This window comes from Mirounga leonina, unplaced genomic scaffold, assembly GCF_011800145.1.
Source record: "Mirounga leonina isolate KUSES-001 unplaced genomic scaffold, KU_Mleo_1.0 Mir_174, whole genome shotgun sequence".
NCBI classification, from domain to species: domain Eukaryota; kingdom Metazoa; phylum Chordata; class Mammalia; order Carnivora; family Phocidae; genus Mirounga; species Mirounga leonina.
The window spans coordinates 71,388,024-71,400,513 of NW_023270451.1; the positions used below are offsets into that span (position 1 = coordinate 71,388,024).

General features: G+C 38.7%; 1 protein-coding gene across 1 annotated transcript in view; it reads left to right on the forward strand.

Moving 5' to 3' along the window:
• EXOC4 (exocyst complex component 4) overlaps positions 1–12,490 on the forward strand; it is a 735,341-nt gene that overhangs the window by 47,381 nt on the left and 675,470 nt on the right. The window contains exons 4-5 of the mRNA XM_035021134.1: positions 3,461–3,645; positions 11,668–11,777. Of these exons, the coding sequence (XP_034877025.1) occupies positions 3,461–3,645; positions 11,668–11,777 (295 nt within the window). The remainder of the gene's footprint in view (positions 1–3,460; positions 3,646–11,667; positions 11,778–12,490) is intronic.

The following is a 12,490-nucleotide window of genomic DNA, read 5'->3' on the forward strand; positions in this document are numbered from 1 at the left end:
CACTGTTTTTGTATCCTTTGGATAAATACCTAGTAGCAGCAATTGCTAGGTCTTAGGGTAGTTCTATTTTTAACTTTTTGAGGAACCTCAAAACTGTTTTCCAGAGTGGCTGCACCAATTTGCATTCCCACCAACAGTGTAAGAGGGTTCCCCTTTCTCTGCATCCTCACCAACATCTGTCATTTTCCTGACTTGTTATTTTTAGCTATTCTGACTGGTGTGAGGTGGTATCTCATTGTGGTTTTGATTTATATTTCCCTGATGATGAGTGATGTTGAGCATCTTCTCATGTGTCTGTTAGCCATTTGTATGTCATCTTCTGACAACTATTTTCTTAAAATCAGTTTTAGTACCACTTAGTAAGATTAGAGTAGGGGAGGACAATGACCTTGCCTAGCTTTCATAATTATAGCTTTTAATAAGTGAAGGCCAGAAAATTAGAGCACCGTATTTTCATATAAAAAGAAGACTATGCTGTCTTCTCTGTGGTAAATTCTTCAAGTCTTTGAAACTCTAAGACTAATCTTGATTATATATATTAATTGTACTTCTATTTTGGGTCCAGAAAACATATTCAGAAAGTTTGTCATCTAAATGGTTATAATGGTTCTATGAACAAACAACACTTTACTGGAAATGTAGCATTAGCAATGTTAGTAACATCTTGTGAGGTTTCTTTATCCACAGAATAATGTGGATAAAATCCAGAGATTTTATCAAAATCCACAGATTCTGTTAAAAATCTAATTTCAGTGAGCACTCAGTATGTGCCAGGCACTGTGGTAAGTGCTTTACCTATATTTAAAAAAAAAAAAAATTAAGTGGCTTTGAAAGTTGATATTATCCTATAATTTTGTATTTGGAACATGAACTGTTTGGGTTAAAAATCTTCATGCAAATTCCTACAAACAAATTGAGTGTGGATGTGCAGTGGGTGGTTTTTAAGCTTAAATATCTCAGCTGGATTTAATTACCTTAAGGGATAAGGCTACATGATGGGCCAGTGGCTTACCAAATTATTTTTCATTTTCTGGATCTTGATGTCACTAAAGGTTAATGCATCCTCTTTTCTCTGTTAGAGACCTGAGTTAAAATCCATTTTAGAGCATAAGTGTAAATGAATTTGTTGTTGTTTTTCCTCCTTGGGGACACAGTGGTCATTTTGTGCGGCTGCTTTTCCATTTGGAATCATTGGCAGCTTGCATGAGGCCCAGGGGCTCTTGTCCCATGGGCAGTTGCAAGTCAGCATGAAAATGAACCGGCAGGCTGCAGGGGGCAGAGCTGGCCTAGGGCTTGTCACTTTTTCATGCCTTGATTCTTTCTTGGTTAACTTAAAGAAACTTATTTGCTACTGACATTTGATCATAGCACATCACAAAACAGGTGATGTGTTTGTGGGTAAGCCATTGCATTTTCCTACTTGTCTAAGGCCAGTTTGTATTTGGCAGCTGCAGGCTTTCTGTATTCGCTGTCCACGTGCTCCCAAATGACCTTGTATACTGGTGTGGGTCTGTGGTCAACCCTCTGGATTGTTGGTATGTTTCGTGGCTTTTATTATTTATTGCTTTCATATACATGCTGTACTTTTTAGGAGCATATTTATATCACTAATTACATTTATTGTTTTTACCCTGAAGTATTATTTGTTATTGCCTTTATCTGTACCTTTTAGGAATATTTACAAGTATAACCTAAGTAGGGAATGGTCATAGCATAGGAGTCCCTTTGGGGAGCTTGGTAGGGCTCTTTTCCCTCTGAGTTCAGCTGGTAGTCCTCTTTTCTTTTTATAACTACTACTACTACCAGGACTATTATTATTACATTCTTTGTGTTTCTCTCTTGCTTTTATTTTTCTCCTAAGGAATAGTACCTAGAGTATACTCTTCTCATTGTTATTTTCTTTAAAAAAAAAAAATAGATCTTGGGGTGCCTGGGTAACTCAGTTAGGCGTCCATCTATTGATCTCAGCTCAGGTATTGATCTCAGGAATGTGAGTTCAAGCCCCATGTTGGGCTCCACACTGGGTGTGGAGCCTACTTTAAAATATATATATATATCGGGCGCCTGGGTGGCTCAGTTGGTTGAGCGACTGCCTTCGGCTCAGGTCATGATCCTGGAGTCCCGGGATCGAGTCCCACATCAGGCTCCCTGCTCAGCAGGGAGTCTGCTTCTCCCTCTGACCCTCCTCCCTCTCATGCTCTCTGTCTCTCATTCTCTCTCTCGCGAATAAATAAAATCTTAAAAAAAAAAAATTAAAAAAAAATATATATCTTTACAGAAAGACAAATAGAATCTTTACATACATGGATAAATGGGATCATGTAATACATAATTTTTTTTCCTTTTTGGTTATTGCTTTCTTTCTTTTTTTTTAAAAGATTTATTTATTTATTTATTTGACAGAGACACAGCGAAAGAGGGAACACAAGCAGGGGGGTGGGAGAGGGGGAAGCAGGCTTCCCGCCAAGCAGGGAGCCTGATGCGGGGCTCGATCCCAGGACCCTGGGATCATGACCTGAGCCGAAGGCAGACGCTTAACGACTGAGCCCCCCAGGCGCCCCTGGTTATTGCTTTCAAAGTGAGTTGTCCCAGGCTCGCTGAATTCTTCATCTTCATTTGTTGCAGGCATTCCTACACCATTTTTATTCATCCAGTCTTTTTTGTCTTAAAATCTCCCGAATTGCACTTTACACCAGGAGTATTTCCCTCTCCATAGTTTATCTCCTGTTCACCATTCATATCCCATTTCTTTTGTCGAACTGGATCAGGCCAAGGAGAGGTGAGGGCTGCTATTTTCTCCTTACAGCATTTATGTAAAACATGCATTTCCCTCTGTGTATGCGTATATGAGAAAGAGCGAGAGAGATACATATCTAACTATATGTAGACATGCAGGTAGACTTAGGCTAACCAAGCTCTGACTCATGGTCACCATGAGAATTATTTAAAAATTTATGTAGTGTGCTTTTATTTCGTCTTAGTCTTAAAAAGCTAAATTTGATTAAAAGCTGATTTAAATCATTAGTATGTGGACTTCTTGTGAGAATATGAATGATACAATTTAATTGGGAAGGTCATTTGACTTGTATCTGTTAATAAGCAGTGTGTGGGGGAATAAATAATATGTACAGCTTTACGGTGCTTTAGATGCCTTCACGTTTATCAAGATTGTTTTCTTCGGCATTATTTCTCTTTAGATGTTAGACCCTTCAAAGGCAGAACTAGGCCTATCCACATTATACTCTTCAAAGTCTGATGTATGTTGATAAGGTTCTCATAAACTCTCTTTTGACCATATCTTTTAAAAATAAGGTCATATGTTTTTATAAAATAAACTCTCCTATTTAAAGTCACAAAGTCTCATAAAAGAAGGTCTCAAATAAAAGTAGTCTCCTGTTTCTAATATTGCTCAGTTATGTAGTTGTCCTATTAATCTTTTTTTTTTTTTTCTCCTTTTCAGGTGTCAGCAGTCGAGTCCTTGGAGGGCCCCCTGCTCCAGGTGGAAGGACTGAGTGACCTTAGGTTGGAGCTTCACAGTAAGAAGATGAACCTCCACTTGGTGCTCATAGATGAACTTCATCGGCACCTCTACATCAAATCCACAAGCCGAGTTGTGCAGCGTAACAAGGAGAAAGGGAGAGTGAGGTTGGTTAAAGAGGCTCTTGGCTACAGTGTCTTGTGGCAGTGGAGAATTTTAAGGATTATTATTTGTTTCCCAAAATACTGTTGCCGTTTATTTACTTCTTGCTTTTTTTTTTTTTTTTTACTTTTTAACATGCTGTCCCTGAAACTATAAGACGGTTTTATAATAGCAAATACTCCATGTTCTGAAAGGCTGACATCCAAAGTTTCTTCATTCCTTCGTTGCACATTTATTATGATCCTTTTATGTAAAGATAAGAAACATCTACTATGGGCCTTTATACTAGATCAGAGATACTCTGGCATACCTCAGAAGGAAGAGAAAAAGATCCTTAAGTTGTATAGTACAGTCAGCATAATGAAGAAATATAAGTGTCTGAACTGAAGTTAAAAGATTCTTTGTTCCTTAGGGTTGTGTTCAGCTTTTTTTTTTTTTTTTTTTTTAAGATTTTATTTATTTATTTGAGAGAGAGAGTGAGAGAGAGAAAGAGCACAAGAGGGGGGAGCGGGAGAGGGAGAAGCAGACTCCCTGCTGAGCAGGTAGCCCGATGCGGGACTCGATCCCGGGACTCCAGGATCATGACCTGAGCCGAAGGCAGTCGCTTAACCAACTGAGCCACCCAGGCGCCCGGGTTGTGTTCAGCTTTAGACAATGTTCATTCTGGAATAGTTCAGGAGAGCTTCAGAGAAAACACTTTTATCCCTGGACTGATCGTAGCATAGGCCTATACTTAAGGGCCTGGGTGTGGACTCAAGAAATTCATTAGGTTAGTCTAGACCAGGTAGGGAGTAAGACTAGATCTTAAGACCGTTAAGACAGTAGAATACTAACATTATTGACATGTATCAGATAGCTGTGCATGTCCTAGTCTTTCCAGCATGCCTTTAAAATAGCCATAAGATCTTTTCAGAGGGTAGTTTTAGCAGTATCTGCCAAAATGCATGTGCTCATACTTTTTCATCTAGCTACGGACAAGAGGAGCGCTGGAAGCAGAGCATGCTGGGAATGAAGTCTTTGAAGTCCTATCCTGTTCAGACAGAAATTGCCAACTCTGTGCGTGATGCTTCAATTCAGTCCAAGACCCTGACAGAGAAGTTTCTATCTCTTTTCTGCATATGGGCACTAGAAAATCTTCTGCTGGGCACACAAATTGGGCTATGTATCTGAGACTTAACTTCAACACTGGATCTGGATAGAATGTTAGTTCCTTAGTGGAGAGTAGTGTTAGGTGGGGGCCAGTGCCCTACTCTCACCATGCCTGCAGTTGCTGGATTTTTCAGTGATCTCTAAATGTCCCTGCATCTGTCCTTATCCCCTCAAGATTCAGAGTCCTTGGTGGAAGCATCCAGTTTGTTGAGCCTGAGACATGTCTGGCCTCCTTCAACTTTTATAGTAGGAAGTTAGGCCCTCTTTTTTGCTTTGACCCAGACAGTGGAGGGTCTCTCCAAATACAAAGACTGTTCGAGTTGTTGGTATCCAAAAATAAATACACAAACACCCAACAAATTTCTACTGTGGGAGAAAACAAAAAATCACATGAAGGCACATACATAAAAAGAATAGATTTTTTTTTTTAAGATTTTATTTATTTGAGAGAGAGGCACAGCATGAGTGAGGGGAGGGGCAGAGGCAGAGGGAGAAGCAGACCCCCTGGTGAGCAGGGAGCCCGATGTGGGGCTCGATCCCAGGACCTGAGATCATGACCTGAGCCGAAGGCAGACGTTTAACTGACTGAGTGACCCAGGCGCCCCAAGAACAGATATTTTTGAAGTAGAAACAGACAACTAGTAGATATAATAAGAGAGAGTTACATGGCTACATGGAAAAAATAATAAAAATGGTATTTGGAGGATATGAAACAAGACCTAAATAAATGAGGAGACCTTCCATGTTCTTAAAGAGACCAGTCCCAGTTATAGCCCAGTTGGGTTTTTTGAAATTGTCAGATCTGTAGTTCACATAGAAGAATAAATGAATAAGAATTATTTAAAAATATTGGAGAAAAATAATAAGGCCTTTCTTATCTAATATTAAAATACTATTTTAAAACTAATCGAAACAGTACAGGTATGCAATAGAAAATCAGATTGCTATAGCAAAACAGAATTTAGAAACAGATGCAGGATATATGGGACTTCAGTAATTTTAAACAATAATCCAAGTAAGTAGAGGGAATGAAGCCTATTTAGAAATTAGTGTTGAGACATTTGGCTAAAGAAAGTAAATTTAGATGCTTACCTATTACTATATGCAAAAAATACTAATTCAGTTTAAAAATAACATGATAAAACTTAACTAGCATTAGAAAAAATTAAGAGAATGTGTGTAGAAGAGGCTTTGTAGGCCCATATCCTACAAATATAGTACTGTATCATAAAAATATATGTAACAGGATATTCACTGGAACATTGTTGATAAAAACAACAAAAATACACAACTTAGATGTTTATCAAGAGGCGTATAGTTAAATGAATTATGGCATATCCGTGGTATATAATTCTTAAATGAAGAGAAAGATGTCTTTGTGCTGATAGGGAAATATTGCCTTTTTTTTTTTTTTAAAGATTTTATTTATTTATTCATAAGAGACAGGGGAGGGCAGAGGGAGAAGCAGGCTCCCTGCTCAGCAGGGACTCGATGGAGGGACTTGATCCCAGGACCCTGGGATCATGACCTGAGCTGAAGGCAGATGCTTAGCCATCTGAGCCACCCAGGCGCCCAATAGGGAAAGATTTCTAATATATATTCTTGGGTCCAAAAAAAGCCACTTGAAAAACAGTATATACAGGATGAACGTACTTGTGTAAGAATTGAGAGGATATGTATTTAAAAATGTATCCTTTATATGTAGACATAAATGTTTGTGTGTTTATAGAAAATTCCTGGAAAGATAGTGCTGACACTGTTAAAAGGAATTACCTATGAGAAATGGAAATGGTGGGTGGGAAATAGGAAAGAAGGACTTAGGACTGTGAATGTATTCATCATGAGCATATATTGTTACTTTAATAGTAATACAATTATTGATGATGCTTTTGAATATTATTTTTATTTTTTAAAAAGATTTATTTATTTTAGAGAGAGGGGGGATGGGAGAGGCAGAGGGAGAGGGCGAGAGAAATTCTAGGCAGATCCCCCACTAAGCATGGAGCCAGACAGAGAGCTCAATCTCACAACCCTGAGATCACAACCTGAGTTGAAACCAAGAGTCGGATGCTTAACCGACTGAGCCATCCTGAAGATTATTTTTAATGAAATGGCAAAATGCTTACTACTGACATGAAAACCTAGGATTTAAAATTCTATATAGGATCCAAATAGTGTTGAAAAAGAAAGTGCGTACATTTTTGTATGTATGTGTATGTGCAGGGGGGCAGGGATGGATAGACAGACTCTTTTCTGTCAAATGTTTTGAAAGGCACTACGTTATAATTATATTAGTAGATTATTTTTATTTTCTTAATATTTTTTAAAAACCTACAATACCTTTATAAGTTGATAAAATCAATAAAAAGTTATTTTAAGTACATCCTTTTACTTCATGCATCCTGGGTTAATACTTGATTTGACCTTGTTTCCTTGGATGCTCTTTTGCTCATGAAGGAGAAAGTTTCAGCCGCATGGATTTTGGTGTCCATATTTGTCTGGGGGCGGGGGCATAAAGATCGTCCCTGACCCTGTTGTGTTATTTGTTCCCTATTTTGTCTTCTAAAGTTTTTTCTTTTTGTGTCTGTTTTCTTTTCATCTTTCAGTTCTTTTTCTCTTCTTTTTTCCTCTTTGCCTAGATTTTAGTTTCACTTTATTTTGTATTACATGTCTTCACTCTTGATCTGTCATTTGAGACCATGACTGTTTTTGACTTTTAGACCCTCTAAATCATTCATTTTTCTTTCTGTATGTTCAGGCTGATCTTAGAACGATAGAGAATTACTTTGCCAGCCATTCCTGTTTCATTATTCAGTTAAATTTTCTTAGTAAGGGCATATTATCTTTGACAGCTATTTCTCAGCTCAGTTTGATTTAACAAACTTCTATGAACATTTGCTCTTTGCCAGGTACTGTGCCAGCTGTGGGGGTTATAGAGGTGAGTCTGTTCATTACTAGATATACAACTTAAAGTTCAGCTCACCTCTGGCAAGGTTTAGTTACACAATAAAATCAGCCAAGGGAGCTGCCCCTGTCAATTTTGGACATATTATTATTATTATTTTAAATTTTATTTTATTATGTTATGTTTGGACATATTAAGTGAAGGAACAGAAATGAGTTCTAATTAAAAAGCAGATGTTTAATAAGCTGTTAGTACTTCTAACCCTTCTTAAAACCGCCCCCACAAAACCCAAACCTTTCGTGGCTATTGAAGTCAAACGCATAGAGGTAGATCTTTACTAGATGGATGGATAGTTAATGGCCAAAAAGTCCTTAGGGTTATGGTGGTAGGGGTTGTTTTTGGTATAATTTGCTTTACAGTTTTCCTGTCTGCCACCCTGTGATTAGTAAATAGCAAACCACATTCAATCGCAGTAAGCGATTAGTAATTTTGGGGGGACTATCTTATGCCGGAAAGTATTTTATGTACGTCACAGCTGTCTTTTACAACTTAGCTATGAATGACTAAATGGATTTAAAATAAAAATTTGTAATCAGAGATATTTAAAAAAAACAATACTTTGTACCAATGTTTCTTTCAAAATAAAGCAGTTCAGTGCATTCAAATTAATTACAAACTTGATAAGAACAGTCTAATTTTGATTTTATTTTTTGCTTTCAAAATTACTTCCTCAGAGATATTCAGAACCCTTTGCAGGTACTCATACGTGCCCAACTTTATTTCTTCAGAAATGGAAACGGACGCACACACTATTTAAATGCAGTATTCTGTAGTAGCACCTACCTTTCTGTTGAGCTTCATGTCTGTCATAACTAAATGAGTGGGTGTGCCTACTTTCTCTTGAACTCTTGAGACTAATTCCTTTCATAACAGAACAACAGAAACACCAAAAGTCATTTCCAGAGTTACTTGCCTTTGGGTTAGTGTTCACAAAGGAGAAAATTGAAGCCCAGGGGAAAATTTTAGAGAGATGAGTCTATGAAAATAGTCTTGCAGTAAATTGACTTTCTAAAAGTTTATTGATGGAGTGTAAAGGCCCTCTGGCTCTGGTAATAAAGTCAGTAGGTTATGTTTTTCAAAGTTAAAATGGCAAGACATTTATCACCCCGTATTTAACTGAAACATACTTTTAGGTTAAAATTGAGAAAATAATTATAGGTTTCAATCTAAAGTGAAGCTTGTGCACATCTGTGTTTATAGAAGTGTGTGTTATACTCACAGAAATACACATATCACTACACACAAATATGTACTCATGGTATGACTTCATTTGTAAGCATGGCACACTTGCTCCTATATACACCTGAACTTCCCTGTTAATTGTTACCTTCATCTATCAATGCTTTAAAAATGACTTCTCCATTTTTGTTATGGAAATATTTATGAAACATACTCTATATTTTCTCTATCATTTAGAATGGAAATGAACTGTTTTTTTTGTTTTATAATTTTTTATTATGTTATGTTAGTCACCATACAGTACACCATTAGTTTTTGATGTAGTGTTCCACGATTCATTGTTTGCCTATAACACGCAGTGCTCCGTGCAGAACGTGCCCTCCTTAGTACCCATCACCGGGCTAACCCATCCCCCCCACCGCCGTCCCCTGAACTTTTTCTTAATAGTGAGTAGCAGCGCTGTAAACATCCGTGATGATCCTCTGTCTCTTTGGGTTTGTGAATCTAGGCTAGAGATGTGTATGGAGCCAGTTTTGCAGTTGTGAGTAACATGCAGGTCAGAGGATGAGGTGAGGTAGTCGAGGGAAAACCGGAGATGAGAGCAGTAGTCAATATGTAAAAGATGACTGGATAAATCTGTAATCTTATTGATTTATAGACAAATCAGTAGACAAACTATTGTGACAAATCAGTGGATTTGAAGGCTCTGTTTCTTAAGATAGTTTATGGGTAAATAGGAACTAAACAGCCTTATATTGGAAGAAAAGAATTATGGGAACTCTGTCAGTTTAATTCCAGGTAAGTGTTATTTTTGTTACTTTTATATCTTATACTTGAGGTTTCGCATGAGTCTGCAAGTGATTCCAACAGTTGGAAATAGGCTGTTTGGTTTCGCTCGTATCGCAGTCATACTTGGATCCTCAGCACTGAGCCCTGTGCCAGACACGTCGATGCTGCAGACTTGTTTGAGTCGTGATTCCTTCTTCCCTGTAGTAAATGAGAAGGGGGACCTTAGTAACTGTCCGTTATCCTCAAGGCCTGGGACAATAGCTCACATGTTATTGGTACTTGATAAAAATAAACCTTAATTTTGCCACCACTGAGAAAAGCATCCAGTTCACAGCAAGCACCGACATATGTTATCTAGAGGCTGCCACAAACCTAATGTTTCCAAAGGCAAAGGGAGCAAATCATCCGTGGCTAGAAGTTCAGTCCCGGTTCGCAGTGGATGCTGGGCTGGAAAGGTTTTTGGGTTCAACGATGGCTGAAGTGGAGAGCAGAAGAAGGAAAGGCTGGTCCAGAAGGCAGACTTAGGAAGGAATGAGGCTAAAAGGATTGTTTTCTGGCATTTTGAAATTTTCTAAATGTAAACATTCCATATGCAAATAAACTCTGCTTCATGTAAAAAAAAAAAACAACCTTAATTGATGATTTTGCCTTTCACGTAAGTTTCTTTTTCAGGTTTCTGAAAGAACATGCATACGTTTATTAGGTTAAAAATACACACGTACCTAGCACTGTGGATCCAAAAGGAGTGGTGGGAGGGAGATGGGGTATGTCACTGTGGGATGTGTGGATGCAGATGTTCACAGTGCACACGTCTTTCCCATTTGGAGAAAGCTTTCCTTAAGGTGTAGTCTTGTCCCCGCTTCCCCCACTGTGCCTGCCCTCCCTTTATAACCCACTGTGAGGATCGCATCTGTGGTCAGCCACTGCTACTAATGATGGCGGTGGGACTGGGAAGAGGCGAGAACTATGGCTTTGACCAGTCTACCCTTGGAACTTAGAGAAGCTTTTCTGTTTTAGATGCAGTGTGATTAGATGATTTTGTTTGTTTGTTTGTTTCTTTTTTAAGTTTATTTTTTTTTAGTAATCTCTGTACCTGACATGAGGCTCGAACTTTTGGCCCTAAGATCAAGAGTCCCATGCTCTTCCGACTGAGCCAGCCAGGCACCCCGTAGATGATTCAGTTTCTTGAGAGTAGAGCATAAGTTTGACTTGCCTTGGAATTGCCTACTTCTTTCACTTAACAGATGGCTATAAATGCGAATTAACTTGAAAATTTAATTGTTTTTTATAGTCTTTGTGCCATTTAAAATTAATGTGTTTATTCTGGAGATGATAAAGTTAATCATTAAGATGAGATACCTTTACGGAAAAGGTGAAATGGGTCATCAAATACTGAATTAACCTGTTTGAGTTCCTTAAATCATCTTTTATTGTCATGATTCTCAACTTCGTGAAATTTATGAACCTCTTTTAAAGAAAACTAAATGTAGTGAACTCCCAGACTATATCAAAAACTCCAGCTTGAAAAACACAAGCTAAACAAGGCTTAACTACTTAAACCTTCTTTCAGTTATCATGATATGGTGACATTTGATCTTTCTTTGCTAATAAATTAATTTTAACATAGGAACAGAGGAGGGTACTGAAATTGCATGGCATAATTTGGTGGTAAGGTAGTCTTCCAGATGATCCAGGATCTATTTACGCTGATGTTTTTAGACCCAGCTAGCATTGAAATAAAGATAAAAATTTGAAAACTTGGAACCCTTAGGCTACATCTTTGTACCCCTCTCTGTACAGTCACCACTGGAAATACACTTGGAAAACACTTGCAATCACAGTGTACAAAGGGCTCATGCCAAAACGAAAGTGATAAGGGATGGGCAGGTAGTGGGACTTCAGCTGGTTTTGGAGAAAGTGGTAACTACCTACCTTTCCCTTTCAGCTCCCTTATAAAAGATGCTTCTCCTGTTCCTCTGATTGATGTTACAAACCTTCCTACTCCTCGAAAATTCCTTGATACCTCTCAGTTTTCTACTCCTGGAAGCTCAAGTGGTAAGTATTTAATTCTTAAGCCACTCACCTTCTTTTCATAATGTTGTAGTTCCTCAGCAAAGACCTGGGGAAATCTGGGGGGTCAGGGCTGGGAGGTCCTGAGGTTAGTGCCTTGGAGCCTCTGATGAGCTCTGTGCCACCCTCAGAGGGAGTAAGAAGATGACTGGTTGGGCCTGTTGCATTATCAGCTTTTAAACTGGCAGCTGAATCTGGCCTGCCTCCTGAATCCAGATGTAGTTACGCTTTATTTGATCAGAATTGTTGGTTTTTCTGAAGTTGAATTTGAATGCTTTTTGATGCAGAGAGTCTCTCCCCGCCCCCCCCCCCCTCTTGTTTCTGTAGCTGCGGTACATGTTACATGCTCTGTCTGGTGCTTGAGAGCTTCTGAGTGTGTGCTCTAGATCCTGTGTCCTCTACACGGATACCTTGTATCTTCCAGCGCCGTCCCCACTTACACATGTGCCCGCATGTGGGTGTGCGCATGCACACATACAATGTACTTTGAGATCATATCCACAGACTAGCCATGTTTCTTCTTGGGCTACATAGTGTTCTGTTGAATAAGAGCCATTTTGGCCTACATTTAAAGTTGGAGAGGGAGGGTATGCTTTGAATCTGAACGCAGATTTAGGGGATTTCTTCAGGAATGGCTCAGACTGGCTGTCAGAGGGTTCAGCTGAACTTGGCTCAGATTGTCCCTGGGCCTCTGCAGA